General features: G+C 71.2%; 3 protein-coding genes across 8 annotated transcripts in view; 1 reads left to right on the top strand and 2 right to left on the bottom strand.

Moving 5' to 3' along the window:
• MED25 (mediator complex subunit 25) overlaps positions 1-4,895 on the bottom strand; it is a 5,281-nt gene extending 386 nt beyond the window's left edge. Inside the window, 8 exon segments of the mRNA XM_074929820.1 lie at positions 735-893; positions 1,529-1,649; positions 1,756-1,852; positions 2,410-2,536; positions 2,625-2,670; positions 3,175-3,230; positions 3,232-3,492; positions 4,818-4,895. Coding sequence (XP_074785921.1) covers positions 735-893; positions 1,529-1,649; positions 1,756-1,852; positions 2,410-2,536; positions 2,625-2,670; positions 3,175-3,230; positions 3,232-3,492; positions 4,818-4,895 — 945 coding nt within the window.
• On the top strand, positions 3,761-8,516 carry FUZ (fuzzy planar cell polarity protein). 6 transcript variants are annotated; one of them, XM_074930035.1, is made up of 11 exons: positions 3,763-4,326; positions 4,410-4,530; positions 4,812-4,896; positions 5,356-5,451; positions 5,705-5,812; positions 6,141-6,353; positions 6,796-6,889; positions 6,975-7,062; positions 7,530-7,594; positions 7,735-7,829; positions 8,270-8,516. In XM_074930035.1, exons 3-11 carry the CDS (start codon positions 4,894-4,896, stop codon positions 8,435-8,437), a joined length of 930 nt encoding a protein of 309 aa, XP_074786136.1. In that variant the 5' UTR covers positions 3,763-4,326; positions 4,410-4,530; positions 4,812-4,893; the 3' UTR covers positions 8,438-8,516. The 6 variants fall into 6 exon arrangements, with proteins under 6 accessions (XP_074786141.1, XP_074786137.1, XP_074786139.1 ...); XM_074930037.1 differs by having other exon boundaries at positions 3,766-4,326; positions 5,383-5,451; XM_074930040.1 differs by lacking the exon at positions 6,141-6,353 and having other exon boundaries at positions 3,761-4,326.
• An 836-nt stretch (positions 8,517-9,352) lies between these two features.
• TBC1D17 (TBC1 domain family member 17) lies at positions 9,353-18,291 on the bottom strand. The gene is given in 20 exon segments (XM_074930005.1): positions 9,353-10,189; positions 10,622-10,708; positions 10,872-11,042; positions 11,491-11,582; positions 12,151-12,250; positions 12,643-12,743; positions 13,412-13,510; positions 14,228-14,322; positions 14,718-14,815; positions 15,229-15,357; positions 15,446-15,577; positions 15,990-16,083; positions 16,479-16,605; positions 16,608-16,658; position 16,819; positions 17,029-17,108; positions 17,163-17,168; positions 17,208-17,277; positions 17,797-17,895; positions 18,257-18,291. Coding segments are annotated over 20 exon segments (1,935 nt in total). The 5' UTR covers positions 18,278-18,291; the 3' UTR covers positions 9,353-9,907.
• Between the last annotated feature and the right edge of the window lie 19 nt (positions 18,292-18,310).

Raw genomic sequence — 18,310 nt, 5'->3', positions numbered from 1 at the left:
AAGAAGTTGAGGTTGGGGGGGGTGGTGGGGGGGGTTGGGGGCCCCCCCAGCCCCGTTTTTGGGGGTGTTTCCGGGGCGTTTCGGGTACCTGGTAGGGCTGCGGCCCCGCGGGCGGGGGCTGCGGGGGGGCCGGGGGCAGTTGGGGGGCGGCGGGGGGCAGCTGGGGGGGGCCACGGGGGTTTGGGCTGGAGGGAGGTGGAGGAGGCGGCGCTGCCTGCTGGGGGGGGGTAAAAAATGGGGAGACACACACCGGGGGGGGGGTGAGAAGGGGGGGTGACCCCCCCAAACACGCCTCAAGGGACCGACCCCCCCCACCCCAAAACATCCCGTTCTTCCCCCCACCCTGATGTTTCTCTGCCCCCCCCACGCGTGCCCCCCCCCCGTACCCCCAGATCATGGTCCTGCCCCCCCCCTTACCCCCCATCCTCACGCCCCCCCGATATCCCTCTGCCCCCCCCCCCCGTGTGTGTGTGACCCCAGCCCATGGTCCTGCCCCCCCCAATCCCCCCATTGCCCCCCCCCTGGTTCCCTACGTCCCCCCCATGCCCCCCCCATGTGTGTGTCCCCCCAAAATGCCCCCAGCACGTGGTCCTTGCCCCCCCATGTCCCCCCCCCATTCCTCTGCCCCCCCCATGGCCTCACCCCCCCCCCCATCACCTCTCTATATGTGTGTGACCCCAGCCCACGATCCTGCCCCCCCAATCCCCCCATTGCCCCCCCCGGCCCCCCCGTACCGGGCAGCGCCACCCGCGCACCAGCACCATGTGCCGGGGGTCCTGCCCGCACTCCTTGGGTTGGGGCTCCAGCGCCCCGGGGGGGGCCCGGGCCTTCTCGAACAGCACCCGCAGCGCCGGCAGCTTCCGGGGGGCCACCACGGAGAAATGGATCCCCCGCTGCGGCAAACGGGGGGGGGGTTAGTGGGGACCCCCCGGGGGACCCCAAAAGCCCGGCGGACCGACCCCCCCTGCCCCGTGAGCCGCCAGGTGCCACGGAAAGGGTTTGGGGGCACCCCCTGGATTTTTTTTTTCGGGGGGGGGGGGGGGGGGGGATCCCTGGGTCCAGCTGTGCCCCCCCACCTTACTGGGGTGACCCCGGTGTTCAAGCTGCCCCCTACAGGCACCCCAATACCAGGGGGGGACACCTCAATATCCAGGGACCCCATTTTCCCCCCGGGGGGGTCCCCAAGACCCTGCCGCTCCCCAAAACGACGAACCCTGACCCTTCGCAGTGTCCCAGGACCCTTATTGCCCCCCACGGGGAGCTCCCAGAACCCCCCTTTTTCCCCTGGGGGGGCCTGGCACCCCCGTTTTTTCCCCCGGGGGGGTCCCAAGACCCTTTTTCTCCTCGGTGGGGGCCCAAGACCCCATTTTCCCCCTGGGGGGCTCCCCAAAACCCCACCGCTCGCCTTCGTGATGACCCAGGACCCTTTTTACCCCCCCAGGGAGTTCCCAGAACCCCATTTTCCCCCTGGGGGGGGCCTGGGATGCTTTTTTTTTCCCGCGGGGGTCCCCAGGTGCCCCCCCCTCACCTCCCCGATGCACTGGACCAGGTTCTCGGTGCTGTACCCCGAGTACGTGGTGCTCTCCACCGCCGGCAGCAGGTAGGGGGGGGAGTTACAGATGAGGACACAGACCTTGTGGGTCTGGCCGCTGCGAGGGGGGGGCACGGCAGGGTTAAGGGGGGCCCCGGGGGTGTATTTTGGGGTGCCCCCCCCCGGTGCAATGAAACGTTTTGGGGGGGTGGGGGGCATCTCACATTTGCTCCCGCATTTTCTTGAAGTCGTCGAAGAGCTGCAGGGCGGTGCTGAGCCCCTCGGCGATCAGGCTGCAGCTCTCGCCGCCCCCCCAACAAATCTTTGAGGGGGGGGGGGGGCACGGGGGGGTAGCTCAGGGATCCAGCAGCGCCCCCCACACCCCCAAGAGGCTGTGCCCCCCCCTCGAAACCCTCCTCCACCCCCACATCTCTGCCCCCCCATCCCTGCAGGTCCGTACCCTGAGAATACCCCCCCCCCCCGCCAAAAAAAACCCCTCAGTGACCCCCCAGCCCCACGCCTGCCCGTTCCCCCCCCCATCCTCAGCCCCATATCTGCTCCCCTCCCCCCCAAGCGGCCCCCCCTCCTGCTGAGGAGCTCCCAGGCGCTGCTGGGGGGGTCCATACCCCCCCCCCCCCCCATATTTCCCCCCCCAGTGGTCCTTAGGGCTGCCCCCCCCCCCCAAATATCTACACGCCCCCCTCCAAAATAATCCCCTCACTCCCCCCCCCCCCCCATTTATCCCAGTGAGACGCTGCTGGGGTGTCCGTACCCCAACCCGCCCCCCTCCGCCACGTCCCCCACCCGCCGGGGGGGTCCCGGGGGGGTCCCGGGGGGGGTCCCTGGGGGTGCCCCCCCCCCCCAAATCCCCCCCCCTCACTGGATGCTGTCGAGCCAGGTGAGGAACTCGTAGGCGCTGCTGGTGGGGGCGTGACACTGGACGTAGGACTCGGGGGCACAATCCACCGTGTTGAAAACCACGAGGCTGTACTGGGTCCCCCCGTACTGCGGGGGGGGCCACGGTCACCCCAAAACCCCCCCAGATGCTGTACCCCCCCCCCCCACCCCGCTGACCCCCCCAGCCCCGACTCACGTCACCCCCGAAGTCGGTCTCGGCCGGTGGCCCCCCGTTGAAATACCTGAAGGGAGGGAAAAGGGATTGAGAGGGGGGGGCGCGGTCCTGAGGGGTTTGGGGGGGTCTCGCGGGTTTGGGGGGGGTCCCCCAGAGGTTTGGGGGGGGCTCTCGGAGGGTCCCCAGGGTGTTTGTTGTGGGGTTCAGGGATTTCACGGGTCCTCTCGGGGGGGGTTGGGGGGGTCTCCTCGGGGATTCTGGGGGGCTGAAGGTTTTGGGGGGGGGGGCCCCACAATGGGGGTTTGGGGGGACCTTCGGGGGCGTCCTCAGGGATTCGGGGGATCTCGGGGGTTTAGGGGTGTCCTCAGGACATTCTCGGGGCTCCCCGGGGGGGTCCCAAGGGATTTGGGGGGGTCCTGGGGGGGTGTCCCCAGCAGTCGAGGGGGATTCCCAAAGAATTTGGGGGGATCCCCAGGAGTCGGAGGGGTCCCCAACGGGGTTTGACGGGGTCCCTGGGGGTTTGGGGGGGTCCGGGGGGGTCCGGGGGTTTGGGGGTCCCGGGGGGGCTCACTCGATGGCGGGCAGCAGGTAGTGTTTGCGGAGCGACTCGAAGTAGGGCCCGAGGTTGGGCCGTTCCCTCGATGACGAACACGACGTCGGCGACCATGGCGGGCAGCGGGGGGGCGGGGGCCTCCAGCGCCGGCACCACCCATGGCCCCGCGCCGGGGGGCTGCGGGGGGCGCGGGCTGAGGGGGGCTCTGACCCCGCCCGGCTCCCGCGCGGCGCTTCCGCCCCCCCCCCGCCGGTACCGGTGGTCGCGGCTCCCGCCCTCCGCCGCGCGCCGGAAGTGCTCCCTTTCGCGTCCGCCGCAGGCCCCGCCCCCCCAGCGCTGCGCATGCGCGAAGGGGGCGGGGACAAGCGTCGCCGAGGCAACGGCGGGGGAGGAAGGGGGCGGGGCAAGGAGAGGTGAGAACGAGGCGGCGGGGTCGCGATTGGGCCACGCCCTCGCCTTGTCCCCGCCTCTTCCGTTTCGGCGCCGCCGCGCAGGCGCGATGGAGGCCCCGCCCCTGCGCTGTCGCCGTGGCAACCGGCGGCGCTCCCGGCGTGCTCCGCGCGGACATGGCGGCCGGCGGGGCCTGAGCGGCGCGTGGCGGGGCCGGGCGGGCGGCGGGGGCGGAGCCGGAGGGGCGGGGCGAGGGGCTGAGGGGGCGGGTCCAGAGACACGGGGCGGAGCTTGTGGGCTGGGTGTGGTCTTGTGGGCGTGGCCAGAAAGTCAGGGTGGGGCCCGAGGGCTGGGTGGAGCCTGGGGGGGCGTGGACAGAGAGACAGGGTGGGGCCTGTGGGCTGGGTGTGGCCTTGGGGGCGGGGCTTGTGGGTCAGATGAGGCCTTAGGGGGCAGGGCCTGTGGCCGGGTGCGGCTGTAGGGGGCGGAGCAGAGAAACAGGGCGGGGCCCCTGAGGCTTTAAGGGGCGTGGCCAAAGAGTGGGCGTGTTCAGAAGTGGGTGTGTCCCCGAGGGACAGGGCAGGGCCTGACAGGGTGTGGCAGTGTGGGGCGGAGTCTGGCAGGTGTAAGCTGAGCCCGATTGGGCGGGGATTTGTCTTAGGGGGCGGGGCCTGTCGGGAGGGGGGCGTGTCCATGGCGGAAGGGGGCGGGGCTCTCTGCCTGCTCTGCCTGGCCGCGGGCAGTGGGCTGCCACTCTTCTGCCGGCCGCCCCGCCCCCAGGTGAGGCCCCGCCCCCGCCCCACCGCTCCGTGACCTCTGACCCCACTGACCCCGCGCTGACCCCGCTGACCTTTGACCCCCAGCTGCCCTTCTCCGTCATCGGGTCCCTCAACGGCGTCCACATGTTCGGGGCCAGCGCGGGGGTGGGCTGCGGGGGGCGGCGACGCCCAGCGCCCGCCTGGCCTGGGGGGGCTACGGACAGAGGTGGGGGTCGCGGAGGGTCACGGGGGTCACAAGGGGTCATGGGGGGGTCACAGGGGAAAGGGAGGGGCCATGGGGGGTGTGGGAGGATGGGGGGGGCTACAGGCAGAGGTGGGGCCATGGGGGGGTCACAGGGGGGTCATGTGGGGGTCAGGGGGGTCACGGGGGGTTCACAGGCGTCAGGGGGTCACGGGGGGGTCACGGGGGGTCATGTGGGGGTCACGGGGGGCAGGTTGGGGGCTCAGGGGCAGCCCCCCATGTCCGTCGCCCCCCGTCCCCCCCAGCATCACCCTGATCGCGCTAAGCTCCGCCCCCGGCACCTCTGGCCCCGCCCTCAAGCGCCTCCTCGACTCCGCCTTCAGCGCCATGGTGAGCCCCCCAGTACGGACCAGTACAGACCAGTACAGACCCCCAGGGACTTCCAGTACAGACCAGTGACCCCCAGAGCCTCCCAGTCCCTCTCAGTGCCCCCCAGTATGGCTCAAGACCCCCCCAGTATGGCCCAGTATGATCCAGGGTCTCCCCCAGTGCCTCCCAGGACCTCCCAGTACAGACCAGTACGGACCAGGATCCCCCCCAGTGCCCCCAGTTTCGCTTGGCCCCCCCCAGTATGACCCAGTATGGGCCGAGACACACCAGTAGGACACAGGAATTTCTCAGTACTGCTCAGTTTTTCCCAGTACAGACCAGTACAGACCAGTTGGCCCAGCCCAGTGGCCCCTGAGCCCCCAGTGCTCCCCACCTCCCTCCCCAGTGCTCCCAGTCACCCCAGTCCCCTCCCCAGTGCTCCCAGTCCACCCCAGTGCCCCCCCCGACCCCCCTCCCCAGTGCTCCCAGTGCATCCCAGTGCCGCAGGTGCTGGTGCTGGGACTGGATGAACTGGTGCCCATCCGCAACGTGGAGCGGCTCAAGCGGGACCTGCGGGTACGGGGGGGGCAACTGGGGGCGACTGGGGGGCAACTGGGGTGACTGGGGGGCAACTGGGGGCATCTGGGGGTGACTGGGGGGCAACTGGGGTGACTGGGGGGCAACTGGGGGCATCTGGGGGTGACTGGGGGGCAACTGGGGGTGACTGGGGGCAACTGGGGGGAACTGGGGGGTCCAAGGGGGGGTCGGGGGTGCTGGGGGTGGGGCAGGAGGGGGGGGTCCAGGCCGTGACCCCCCCCCGCCCCCCCAGAGCTGCTTCGGGCTCATCGACGCGCTGCTGGGGCCCGGCGGGGGGGGGCTGGGGCTGGGCCCCCCCTCCTGCCCCCTCCCCCCAGGGCCCCCCCGAGACGCTCTGCAGGTGGGGACCCCCCAACCCCCCCCGGGGACCCCCCGAATTCCCTATGGCTCCCCCCAAATCCCCCCCCAACTCTTCCTGAGACCCCCCCCCCGCCCCCCCCGAGTTCCACGGGACCCCCAAATCCACCCCCCCCACTGTGGGACCCCCAAACCCCCCCTGCGACCCCCCCGGGGGACCCCCCACCCCCCCGACTATGGGGGTGTTTCGGGGGGGTCCCCATTCCCTTCCCCCCCCCAACCACTATTGGGGGATCCCAAATTTTATTTTTTTTTTTGGGGGGGGTCTCGGGGGCGCCCTGACCCCCCCGTGCCCCCCCCGTGCCCCCCAGGAGCGCCTCGAGGCCTTCGCGGCGGCGGCGCAGACGGGGTTGGGGTGTCTGGTGGGGGGCGGGGGGGGGCGGGTGCTGCTGGCGACCCCCCCCTGGTGGGGGCTGCCCCCCCCGACACCGCCCTGCTGGGGGGCTGCTGGGGGGGGGCGCGGCGGCCCCCCCGGCCCCTCTGCCCGCGACCTGCCCGTCTACCTGCCCCACAGCAGCCCCACGGTGAGGCCCCCCCGACCCCCAACTGCCCCCCTGACCCCTCCTGACCCCTCCCGAACCCAAACTGCCCCCCCCGACCCGCAAATGCCCCCCCTGATCCCCAACTGCCCCCCTGACCCCCAACTGCCCCCCCGACCCCTCCTGACACCCCCGACCCCCAACTGCCCCCCCCGATCCACCACTGATCCCCCCCTGACCCAGAACTGCCCCCCCTGACCCCCAACTGACCCCCCCGATACCAAACTGACCCCCCCGGATCCCCAACTGCCCCCCCAACCCCCAAATGCCCCCCACCGACCCCTAATTGCCCCCCTCAACTCCCCCCCCCATATAATTTCCCCCCCATAACCCTTAAATGCCCCTCCCCGGCCCACAACTGCCCCCCCTCAGCCCCCCCAGGTGCCCCCCGGCCCCCCCAAACTGACTGCCCCCCCCGCCCCCCCAGGTCCCCCACCGGCTGCTGCTGCTGGAGTGGTGCCGGGGGTGGGGGTCGCGCTGCTCTGCGGCCCCCGCCCCCCCTGCAGCTCCTCCACACCCAGGTGAGGGGGTGGGGGGGGTGGGGGGGTTTGGGGGTGTCGTGTCCACCCCCCCCCCCCCCGAAGTTTTTATAATTCCCCCCCCCAGCTCGTGCCCCAGTTCTGGGGCCCCGTCCTGGAGCAGCTGCGGGGCTGCGCCCGCCCCCCCCCGCCCCCCTGCCCCGAGGGGTCCTGGCGTGAGTTTGGGGGGGGGAGAGGGGGGATTTGGGGGGTCTGGAACCCTCGGGGGGGGGTTGGGGGGGTCTCTGAACCATGGGGGGGGCCCTGAACCCCAGGGGGGGGCATGAATCTCTTGGGGGGTTTGGGGGGGGGGGCGAAACCCTTTGGGGGGGTCTGGGGGGGCCCTGAACCCCGGGGGGGGGCTGGGGAGGGGCTGAACCTCTTGGGGGGGGGTTGGGGGGGCCTGTAAGCCTTTGGGGGGGTCAAGGGGGGGTCCCTGAACTCGGGGGGGGGTTGGGGAGGGGATCTGGGGGTCCTTGAGTTTCCTCTATGAGCCTGGGGGGTCCCTGAACCATTTGGGGGGGTCTGAACCCCCGGGGGAGGGGTTGGGGGGGGCCCTGAGCTCCTGGGGGGGGCGTCAAAGGGTTCCAGCAGCGGTTTTTTTTTGGGGGGGGGGCCCCAAACTAACACCCCCTCCCCCCAGGTACCTGCTCATCCACCGCCAGCAGGGCCGGACCCAGAGCGGCATCGTGACGGGGGGGGGGCAGGGTACGTACCCCCCCCCGCCCCCCCGAACCCAAATCCACCCCCCCATTGCCCCCGCCCCCCAACTCCTCCCCACAACCCCCCACCCCCCCCGAGCCCCCCGAACCTCTTTGCCCCCCCTGACCCCCCCGTTGCCCCCCCAGACGATGCGCTGCCCCCCCAGCGCCGTGGGGCCGCCCTGTGCCACCTCTACACCCTCCTGGCCCCCCAACTCTGCCCGAAGAGGGGGGGCCCCCAGGTGAGGGAGGGGGTTTGAGGGGGGCAGTTGGGGGTCCAGAGGGGTTTTGGGGGGCTGGGAGGGGCCAAGTGGGGCAGTTTGGGGGGGGCAGTTGGGGGGTGGGGGTTCACTTGGGTGGGTGGGGGCAGTTGTGGGGCTGGGGGGGCCCCTGGGGGATCAGTTGGGGGGGTGGGGGCTACTTAGGGGCTGGGGGTGCCCGTGGGGGGGGGTCACTTGGAGGGCAGTGGGAGCGGTTGTGGGGCTGGGGGGGGGCAGTTGTGGGTCCAAGGAGTCCCTTGGAGGCCTGGGGGGGTCACTTGGGGGGCGGGGGGGGAGCAGTTGGGGGTCTGGGGGGGTCCCTTGGGGGTCGGGGGGGGCAGTCGGGGCTCTGGGGGCTACTTGGGGGTCTGGGGGCTGGCGGGGGGTGCCGCTGGGTTTGGGGGTGACGGTGCCCCCCCCAGGGCCCCCCCCCCGGGGCCGGGCTGTGCTACGCGGCGCTGGGGACCCACACGGGCTGCGCCCTGCTGCGCCGCGGGGAGCTGCTGGTGCTGCTGCTGCCCCCCCGCGCCCCCCGGCCCCGCCTGCGGCCCCTCGCCCTGCGCGTGCTGCGCGCCCTGCGCCCCCCCTGAGCGGGGGGGGGACACGCGGACCCCCCCGGACCCGGGGTCACCCCCCAGCACCAGAGGGACACGGGGAATAAACGCGCCTCCCTCGACACCCCAAACTGGCTTTTTTTTTTTTATTCCTCAGAAAAACCTGACACACACACCCCCCCCCGCAAGACCCCCCCAGACCTGTTTTCTTCTCTCAGAGCCCCCCCAAAATATTTTTTCACCTCAGAAATAGTTTTTCCCCCCTCAGGGTCCCCCAAACCCGCCTGTTCCCCCCCCAGAGATCCTCAAACCGCGCCTTTTCCTCTCAGACACCCCAAAACCGGCTCTTTTCTCCCCAAACTCCCTCTCCCCCCCCTCCCCAATCGCCCCTTTGCCCCCCCAGACCCCCCCGCGCCCCCCCCGCCCGCTCTGAGCAGCCACCGCCGGGCAACGCCCGTTCCCATTGGCCGCGGCCGCCGTCACTCACAGCAGCGTCGCCGTCCCCATTGGCGGCGCTGCTTGTCAATCACCATCAGACCCGCCTTCCCCGGCTCGCAGCTGTGCTGCCCCCCACTGGCGGAGCGGCGCGTCGCTCACGGGAAGGCCCCGCCCTCACTCTGTTTCTACTGGCTCATGCTCGCCGGCCCGCCCCCTCTCCCCGCCCCCTCGCCCCCTCCCTCTGCCCCTCGCCTCTAGCCCCGCCCCCGCCGCAGCGCCCCCACTGATTGGCGCGTCCCAGCGGCCGTGGGCGGGGCCGCTGCCCGGCTCGCGCCTGCTGATTGGAGGGTTGAGACCCGCAGTTCCGGCAGGGCGGGGCTTGCGCCGAGGGGCGGGGCTGCGAGTTCCCAGCGCAGCCCCTCGTTCTCCCAGTGCCCCCCAGTCACTCCCAGTGCCCCCTCCAGCGCACCCCCAGTAACCCTCTGCTCCTCCCCAGTGTCCCCAGTGACCACCCCCGTGTCCCCCCCAGTATCCCCAAGGTCTGAGAGAGCCTGTACTGGTTTGGGCGTTTCCATACTGGTTTGGGGGTCTCTATACCGGCTGGTGTGTCCCTATACTGGTTTGGGGTGCCCATACTGGTTTGTGTGTTCCTATACTGGGTTCTGTGTTGCTATACTGGTTTGGCTGCTCCTATACTGATTTGGGGTGTCCATACTGGTTTGGGTGTTCCTATACTGGTTTGGAATCTCCCTACTGGTTTGGGTGGCTCCATACTGGTTTGGGGGTCCCTATACTGGTTTGGGGTGTCCATACTGGTTTGGGCTCTCCGTACTGGTTTGGGCTCTCCATACTGGTTTGAGGGTCCCTATACTGGTTTGGGCTCTCCATACTGGTTTGGGCTCCCGTACTGGTTTGGGCTCTCCATACTGGTTTGAGGGTCCCTATACTGGTTTGGGCTCTCCGTACTGGTTTGGGCTCTCCATACTGGTTTGGGGTCTCCGTACGGGGGGGCAGGACGAGGCGTCTGGGCCCCCCCAAGACCCCCCGGCTCGGGCGTCACCAACAGCTTTAATGCAGCACAAAGGGGGGGGGGGGGCCCCCAAACGGCGTCGGCTTCGGGGGGGCCCAGGGGGGTTTCGGGGGGGGGAGCCCAGAACTGGGCCACCCCCCCCCCCCTTCCCCATTAAGGTGCTGGAAGGGGCCCCCCCTAAGATGGGGGGTCCCCTCGGGGGGGGGGGTGCGGGCGCCCCCGGCGCTCTCGGGGTGCGGTGGCTGCGGGGGGGGGCTGTGGGGGGGGCGCGGGGGGGGCCCCCCCAGTCCCAGCAGCTCCTGCAGGGCCGGGGGCAGCTCCTGGGGAGAGAGGGGGTTGGGGGGCAGTTGGGGGGTAGATTGAGGGGAAGGGGGGGCATAGCTTGGGGGGCAGTTTTGGGGTCCGGGGGGGTCAGTTTGGGGGTCTGGGTGGGAGGGGCAGCAGGGGGGGTCGCTCTGGGGGGGTCGGTTCTGGGGCGCGGGGGGCTGGTTTCAGGGGTGTGGGGGGGACGATTTGGGGCGCGGGGGGGTCGCTCTCAGGGTGGGGGGCGGTCGGTTTTGAGGGGTCAATTTTGGGGTGCGGGGGGGGTCAGTTTGGGGGGGCAGGGGGTCAGTTTGGGGGGGTCGTTTTTGGGGCGCGGGGGGGTTGGTTTGGGGGCACAGGGGGGCAGTTTGGGGGTGCGGGGGGGCAGTTTGAGGGGGTCGGTTTTGGGGCGCGGGGGGGCAGTTTTGGGGCGCGGGGGGGTCGCTCACGGGGGCGGCCGCCAGCTGCAGGAACAGCCCCTCGGCCCGGCTCAGCAGCTGCTCCGCGTCCAGCGCCCGGCGCGGCCCGGGGGGGCCCTGGGGACACGGGACCGTCACCGCGGGGGGGCACCCGCGTCCCCAACAACCCCCCCGCGTCCCCAACAACCCCCCCGGGCCCCCAAACCCCCCCCCGGGTCTCCAGATCTGTCCCCAACCCCCCAACGCCCCCCCCCCCCCCCCCCGGTGTCCCCAGCCCCACCTCGTCCCCGTCGCTGTCCTCGTCCGTGTCCCCGCTGCTGTCCCCCCCGGTGCCCCCCCCGGTGCCCCCCCCGCTGTCCCCGGGGCGGGGGGGGGCGTCCCCGGCCGCCTCCAGGAGGGCGCAGGCCAGCAGCAGCAGGAAGTTGGGGCAGGGGAGCCCCGTCCAGAGCACCTGGGGACGGGGACACGGGGGGGACACGGGGGGGACAGGGACATGGGGGGGGGATAAAGGGGGCACACGGGGTAAAGGGGAACACGGGGACATGAGGGACGTGTCTCCGTGTCCTCCACATGTCCCCCCCGGCCCCCCCGTGTCCCCCCCATCCCTGCCATGGCCCCCCCCGTGTCCCCCCATCTCCCCATATACCCGCATGTCCCTCCTCACCCCCCTGTCCTCATGTCGCCCCCAGTGTCCCCGTGTCCCCTCCGTGCCCCCCCTCTGTTCTCCACGTGTCCCCCATGTCCCCCCCGTGTCCCCACGACGTCCCCCCCGTGTCCCCGTGCCCCCCCTCTGCTCCCCACGTCCCTCCTGTGCCCCCCCGTGTCCCCCCTTTTTTCCCCACATGTCCCCCGCGTCCCCCCCGTGTCCCCACGACGTCCCCCCCGTGCCCCCCCGGTACCTCCCAGAGCCGCAGGGTCCCCTGGAGCCCGACCTGGGGCTGGAAGCGGAGCTGGAGCCACCGGGAGCAGCGGCCCCGGGCGCCCCCGGCCTCTGGGGGGGGGAACGGGGGGGGGGGGGGGGGCGCGTTACCATGGCAATGGGCAGCTGAGGGGGTGGGGGGGGCATTTCGGGGGGCTGGGGGGGGTCTACACCCCCCTCGGAGCCGATTCGGGGGGTTTTGCCCCATTTTGGGGCGCCGCAAGGTCAAACAATCAAAAAAGATGATTTGGGGGGGGGGCCAGGGTACCCCAGGCCCGCAGGAGCCTCATTTTGGGGGGTTTCTCCCCCGTTTTGGGGTGCCAGAATGTCACACACCACCCAGAGAGACAATTTTGGGGGACTTTCTCCCATTTGGGGTGCCAAAGCCCCACGACCCCCCCCGGGACCCCATTTTGGGGGCCTTTCCCCCATCCCGGGGTGCAGTGAGGCCCCAAGAACACGATTTTGGGGCGTTTCCCTCATTTTGGGCTGTCAGGGGGCCCCGCGGCCCCAACCCCCCGATTTTGGGGTGCTCTACCCCCCAAGACCCAATTTTGGGGCATTTTCCTCCACTTTGGGGCACCCAACCCCCCCGGGGCTGGTTTTGGGGTGCCCCCCCCAGCAGGTTTCGGGGACCCACCCAGGCGGTCGCAGAGGTTGGGGTCCAGCACCCGCAGCAGCTGCCCCAGTTGCCCCAGTTGCCGCTTCAGCCCCTCCCGGCCTGGCCCGAAGTTGCCCCCCTTGGGGGGAAAAAAAAAAAAAAGGGGGTATTGGGGTAAAAAAGTGCCCCCCCCCAACCCCCTGAACCTCCTGAATCTTTTTTTTTCCATCCCAAATCCCCTTTAAGGCACGTTTTGGGGTCCCCATGCTCCTCCCGCCCTCCCCTACTCCTCATTTTGGGGTCCCCCCATTACACTGCCCCCCCCTTAGCCCCCCCTTTTCCCATTTAGCGCCCCCCCCTTTTTACACCCCCCCACACTTGAGGCTCCAACATCCCCATTCCCCCGTTTCGTTGTTCCTCTTTCCCCCCCCTCCCGCTCCGACCACCCCCCGTTTCAGTGACTCCCCCAATTTTCTCTCCACCCCCCCTTTGGGGTCCCCCCCCGCCGGTTTTGGGGTCCCCCCCCCTCACCACCATCTCCATGATGCTGCAGAACCCCCAGAACGCCTCCACCTCGTCGGGGGTGACGGCCAGGAGGGGCCCCAGCACCTCACTCATCCCCCGCACGTACCCTTTTGGGGGGGGGGGGTCAGCAGGGGCCCCCCAAAACCCAGCGCCCCCCCAAAATGCCCCAACTCCCCCTCCATGAAGCTTCCAGCCCCATCCAGATCTCTGTGCTGCCCCCCCAAGTCCCCCATGGGACCCCCAAATCCAGCAGGACCTTCCCATGCCCCCCCCCCCCCCCCAGGGACCCCCCCAGGACCCCAAATCCACCTCAAGGACCCCCAAAAGCCCCGAGACCCCCAAGACCCTTTTAGGGGCCCCCAGGAGCCCCCAGAATCCACCAAGGACCCCCAAAACCCTCTTAGGGACCCCCAGACCCCCCCCAGAATCTTTTAAGTACCCCCAGAGACCCCAAGCCCCCCCCCCAAACCCCAGAACCCCCTTTAGGGTCCCCCAAGGACCCCAAAACCCTTTCAAGGACCCCCATGGACTCTCAATCCCCCCCCCAAGGCTCTTTGAGGGACCCCCAGGAACCCCAAAACCCTTTTATGCACCCCGGAATCCTCCCCCCCCCCGGAGAACCCCCAATACCCGCCCCAGGCCTTCTTAGGGCCCCCACAGACCCTGAATCCCCCCCCAGGGCCCCCCCAAGACACTTCCAGGGACCCCCAGGGACTCCAGGACTCCACCAGGAACCCCCAAAAGCCCCTTAGGGCCCCCCCGGGCCCCCCCTCACCCAGGTCGAAGTGGTACATGCAGAAGGTCATGAGCACGTCGTGCAGCAGCGCCCGCTCGGGGCCGGTGGCCGCGGGGTGACGACGGGCCAGGTCCCGCTCTGGGGGGGACACACGTGTGGGGCGCGGGGGGACGGGCCGGGGGGGGGGCCTGGGGGGGGGCCTGGGGGGCAGGTTGGGGGGCGACAGAGCGGCCACGGGGCAGGTTGGGGGGGTTGGGGGGCACCTTGGGGGGCCCCGAGGCAGATGGGGGCCCTGTAGGGCAGGTTTTGGGGGGCGCTGGGGTGGTTTTGGGGCTTCGTGGGGCAGATTTGGGGGGGCTGTAACCCGAATCTCAAGTTTTTGGGGTTGAGGGGGGCATGTTTGGGGTGCGGGGGGCAGGTTTTGGGGTGCGGGGGGCAGGTTTGGGGTGCGGGGGGCAGGTTCGGGGTGCGGGGGCAGGTTTTGGGGTGCGGGGGGCAGGTTTTGGGGTGCGGGGGGCAGGTTCGGGGTGCGGGGGGCAGGTTCGGGGTGCGGGGGCAGGTTTTGGGGTGCAGGGGGCAGGTTCGGGGTGCGGGGGGCTGGTTTTGGGGTGCGGGGGCAGGTTCGGGGTGCGGGGGCTGGTTTTGGGGTGCGGGGGGCAGGTTTTGGGGTGCGGGGGGCAGGTTTTGGGATGCGGGGGCAGGTTTTGGCGTGCGGGGGCAGGTTTTGGCGTGCGGGGGCAGGTTTTGGGGTGCGGGGGGCAGGTTTTGGGGCTCAGGGGCAGGTTTTGGGGTGCGGGGGCAGGTTTTGGGGCTCAGGGGCAGGTTTTGGGGTGCGGGGGCAGGTTCGGGGCTCACCCAGGCGGCGGCGGTAGCGCCGCAGGGGCCGGTTCCTGCGCTGCTGCCCGGGGCTGAGCGAGCGCCACTGCAGCTTCATGCGGAAATAGTCGTCCCTGCGGCCCCCCCGTCACCCGCGCGCCCCAAAAACAGCCCCCCGGGCACCCCAAAACCCCCCAGAGCCCCCCAAAACCGCCCAGAGAACCCCAAAAGTCCCCCAGCGACCCCCAAACCCGCTCACAGACCCCCAACCCCCCCCACGGCGTGCTGACACCCCGAAGTGCCCCAGACACCCCCAAAACCCACCAAGGGGCCCCCAACCCCCCAGAACATCCCAGAGCCCCCCAAACCCCCCAACCCCATCAACCCCCCCCAGTCCACACGCAGCCCCCCAATCCCCCACAGCCCCCCCCAACCCTTTGCAGACCCCCCAAATCCAACCCCGACCCCACGGCCCCCCCCCCCCGACGCCTCCAGAGCCGCCCCAAACCCCCCCCGGCCCCCCCCCGGCCCCCCCTCACCTCCGGGCCCGCTCCTGGGGGTCCGTCCCCCCCCGGGCAGCCCCAGCAGCCGCCTCCAGCCCCGCAGCCGGACCTCGGGGCTCAGCCCCTGGGGGCGGGGCCTCCTCAGGACACGCCCACTCGGCCTCGCCCACCCGCACCGCCCCTTTTCAGAGACCACGCCCCCTTACCCACCCCCCACCCCTTTCCACATGATGCAACCCCACCCCAGCCACACCCCATAACTCCGCCCCTATAACCACGCCCACCACAAAGCCACACCCCTTTCTGCACCACCTCTTTCACTCCAAACCCCGCCCCTCCCAGCGTGACATACCCATAACTCCACCCCACCCCTGTAGTAGCCCCGCCTACCAGACCACACCTCCTCCAGGCATAAACTCTGCCCATTTCAGACCACGCCCACACCACCAAACCCCTCCCACCCCAAAGCCACACCCCCTCACTGTAGCCCCACCCACCATGTAGCCACACCCTCCCGCAAGCCCCACCCCTCCTCACCCCCCGGAATAGGCGTCGCCGCAGCCCTTCCGGGTCCAGGCTCCGCCCCTCCGCGTCGTGGCCCCGCCCCCATTCCTCCTCTGTCATCGGGGGCCCCCGCGGGGGGGCGGGGCGAGGCCCCAGCGTCACCTGCATGGGGGAGGGATGGGGCGGAGCCTCTCAAGCCCCGCCCCTCCGCACATTAGCCCCGCCCCGCCCAGGCCCCGCCCTCACTCACACAGGCGATCACCTCGAAGGGCGGTTCCGGCTCTGGCTCCGCCTCCTCGTCGCTGGGGGCGGGGCCTCGGGGCCCCCCCAGCAGCCGGCTCAGCCCCCCCACGGTGGCGGCGTAGGGGCCCTGCAGCAGCCTCTGGGGGGCGGCGGGGGGGGGATTACGGGGACCCCGTGCGGCCCCCCAACACCGACCACGCCCCCGGGACCCCCCGAGCCTGGGACCCCCCCAGGACCCCCCCACCCCGAGAATTCCAGCATTGGGACCCCCAGTTCGTGCCCCCCCCTTGGGGATGGACCCCCCCCGTGACCCCCCCACCCTGGGAACTTCACCATGGGAGCCTCAACTTGGGACCCCCCCACCCTGGGACCCCCCCCGCTTTGCCCCCCGCCCCCCCAAACCTCCCTCGGGTGCCCCCCCCCTTCAAAAATCTTCATCTCTTCCACTTGGGACCCCCCAACCCTGGGGCAGCGCCAAGCTGTGAGAACAGCCCCCCCCCCCCCCCCAAAAAAAAACCCCAAATGGGGCCCCCCCGGGGGGGGTCACTCACAGTGACGAGGCCGGGGGAGGGGGGCGCGGGGGGGGGGTCGGGCCCGGGGTCCTCGGGGCTCGTCACCAGCAGCAGCCGGGAGTCCCGGGGGCACCTGGGGGGGGCAGCGATGTTTGGGGGGGTCCTGGGGTCCCCTGGGATTGGGGGGGGGCAACTAGGGGCGAGTCTCTGGGATTGGGCGTGGTCCTGGGGTTTGGGGGGGCCCCGGGTTTGGGGGGCTCCTGCTGTCTCCTGGTATTTGGGGGGCTCCTGGGTTTGGGGGGGGGAAATTTGGGGCTGGGGGGCCTTGGGGGCTCAGGGGGTGCCCTGGTGTCGGGGGGGGCTCTGGGGGGGGTCCCTGAGGGTCCCCTTGGGGTTGAGGGAGACCCTGGGGGGGTCCCTGGGTTTGGGGGCACCCCCGGGGGTTAGTGGGGGCCCTGGGGGGGTTCTTTGGATTGGGGGGGGGGGTCGCAGGGTCCCCGTGGGTGCTCCCCCCCCCCCAATACTCACGGGCGCAGGCGGGGGCCCAGCAGCCGCAGCAGATTTCGGGGTCCCCCCCGTGGGAAGTGCAGGGGGGGGGGACAGGGCCCCCGCCGGGGCAGCAGCACCACGAAGGGGCGACACAACCCGGGGGGCTCCGGCGCAGCCCCCGCAGCTCCCCCAGTGCCAGCTGGAACCCCCCCTGCCAGCCTGGGGGGGCCCCGTCACTCCCTGCACCCCCAAACCCCCCCCTGGCCCCCCAAATCCTCTGTGACCCCCCCCCCGATCACCCCACAGGCTCCTAAATTATCGCTGTCCCCCCCCAATGCCTCAGGTCCCCCCCAACCCACGGCCCCCTTCTTCTCCCAACCCTGCGCCCCCCCCGGCCCCCCAAATTCCTCACAGCCACTCCAATCCCTCCAGCCCCCCCAAATCTTTTCTGCCCCCCCCCATGCCCCCCCAAATCCCCCCCCAGCCCCCCATGTGCCCCCAAATCCCCCCCCAGCCCCCCCAAATCCCTCCCGGCCCCCCATGTGCCCCCAAATCCCCCCCCAGCCCCCCCAAATCCCCCCGGCGGTACCGGGGGGCGGGGGCCGGGGCCGGGGGGGCTCAGCACGGCCCAGTCGGGCTCGTAGCCGGGGTCTGGGGGCTCCTCTCCTCCTCCTCCTCGGGGGGGGCGGCCTGGGGGGGCCACAGCGGGGTCAGGGGGGGCACAAGGGGCTCAGGGGGGGGATTTGGGGGTCCGGGGGCGGGGGACGCGACTCGCCGTGTCATCGGGGGGGTCCCAGGGCCCCTCCAGGGGTTCCCACTGCAGCACTGTGTCATTCTCCTGCCCACAACCAGTATAAACCAGCGTAAGCCAGTACAAGCCACTGCAAACCCATCACACCAGTATAACCCCGCATAAAGCGCCGTCCCCCACTGTGCACCCCCATCTCCGCCAGTACCTCCCAGTGCTCCCAGTACAGCCCAAACCCCCTTTCACCCACCCCAGTCTGCTCCAGACACCCCAAGTCCCTCCCAGTGCCACCAGTCCGCCCCCAACGCCGTCCCAGTCCTCCCAGTGCCCCCTCCAGTCCCTCCCAGTACCACCAGTCCACTCTGAACGGTGTCCCAGCTTCTCCTGTTCCCTCCAGTCCCTCCCAGTGCCCCCTCCAGTCCCTCCCAGTACCACCAGTCCACTCTGAACGGTGTCCCAGCTCCTCCTGTTCCCCCCAGTCCCTCCCAGTGCCCCCTCCAGTCCCTCCCAGTACCACCAGTCCACTCTGAACGGTGTCCCAGCTCCTCCTGTTCCCTCCAGTCCCTCCCAGTGCCCCCTCCAGTCCCTCCCAGTCCCTCCCAGTCCCACCTCCTGCACCACTCGCAGCCGCCCCCTCAGCAGCCCGTCGCGGGGGGGCGCGGGGTGGAGCCGGGTGTGGATGGCGACGCCCGTCACCTCCAGCAGCACCTGCGGGGACACCCCGGGACCCGTCACCCCCCGCGTGCCCCTGCCACCCGCTGTCACCCCCCGCGTGCCCCCGCCACCCGCTGTCACCCCCCCGTGTCCCCCCACTCCTGTCACCCCCCCCTCCCCTGTCCGGGCCCGGGGTGTCACTGCCACCCCCCACAGGGACTGGGGGACACGGTGACGTCACTGCCGCCCCCCCCCGGGCTGGGGACACCGTCACGGGGCGGGGGGGGGATTGGGGGACACCCAGACGGTCCCCAGGGGGTGTCAGCGCTGGGGGGGGCGGTGACACCACAGCGGCACCGCGGGGTCACGCGGGGTCACGGCGGGGTCAGCGGGGATCACACCGGCGCGGCCTCACCCTCCCGCCCGCCGCCTCCATCCTCCACCTGCCGCTTCCGCTTCCGCCCCGCGC

This window comes from Athene noctua, chromosome 31 (assembly GCF_965140245.1).
Source record: "Athene noctua chromosome 31, bAthNoc1.hap1.1, whole genome shotgun sequence".
NCBI lineage: Eukaryota > Metazoa > Chordata > Aves > Strigiformes > Strigidae > Athene > Athene noctua.
This window is presented reverse-complemented; position numbering and strand designations above follow the sequence as displayed.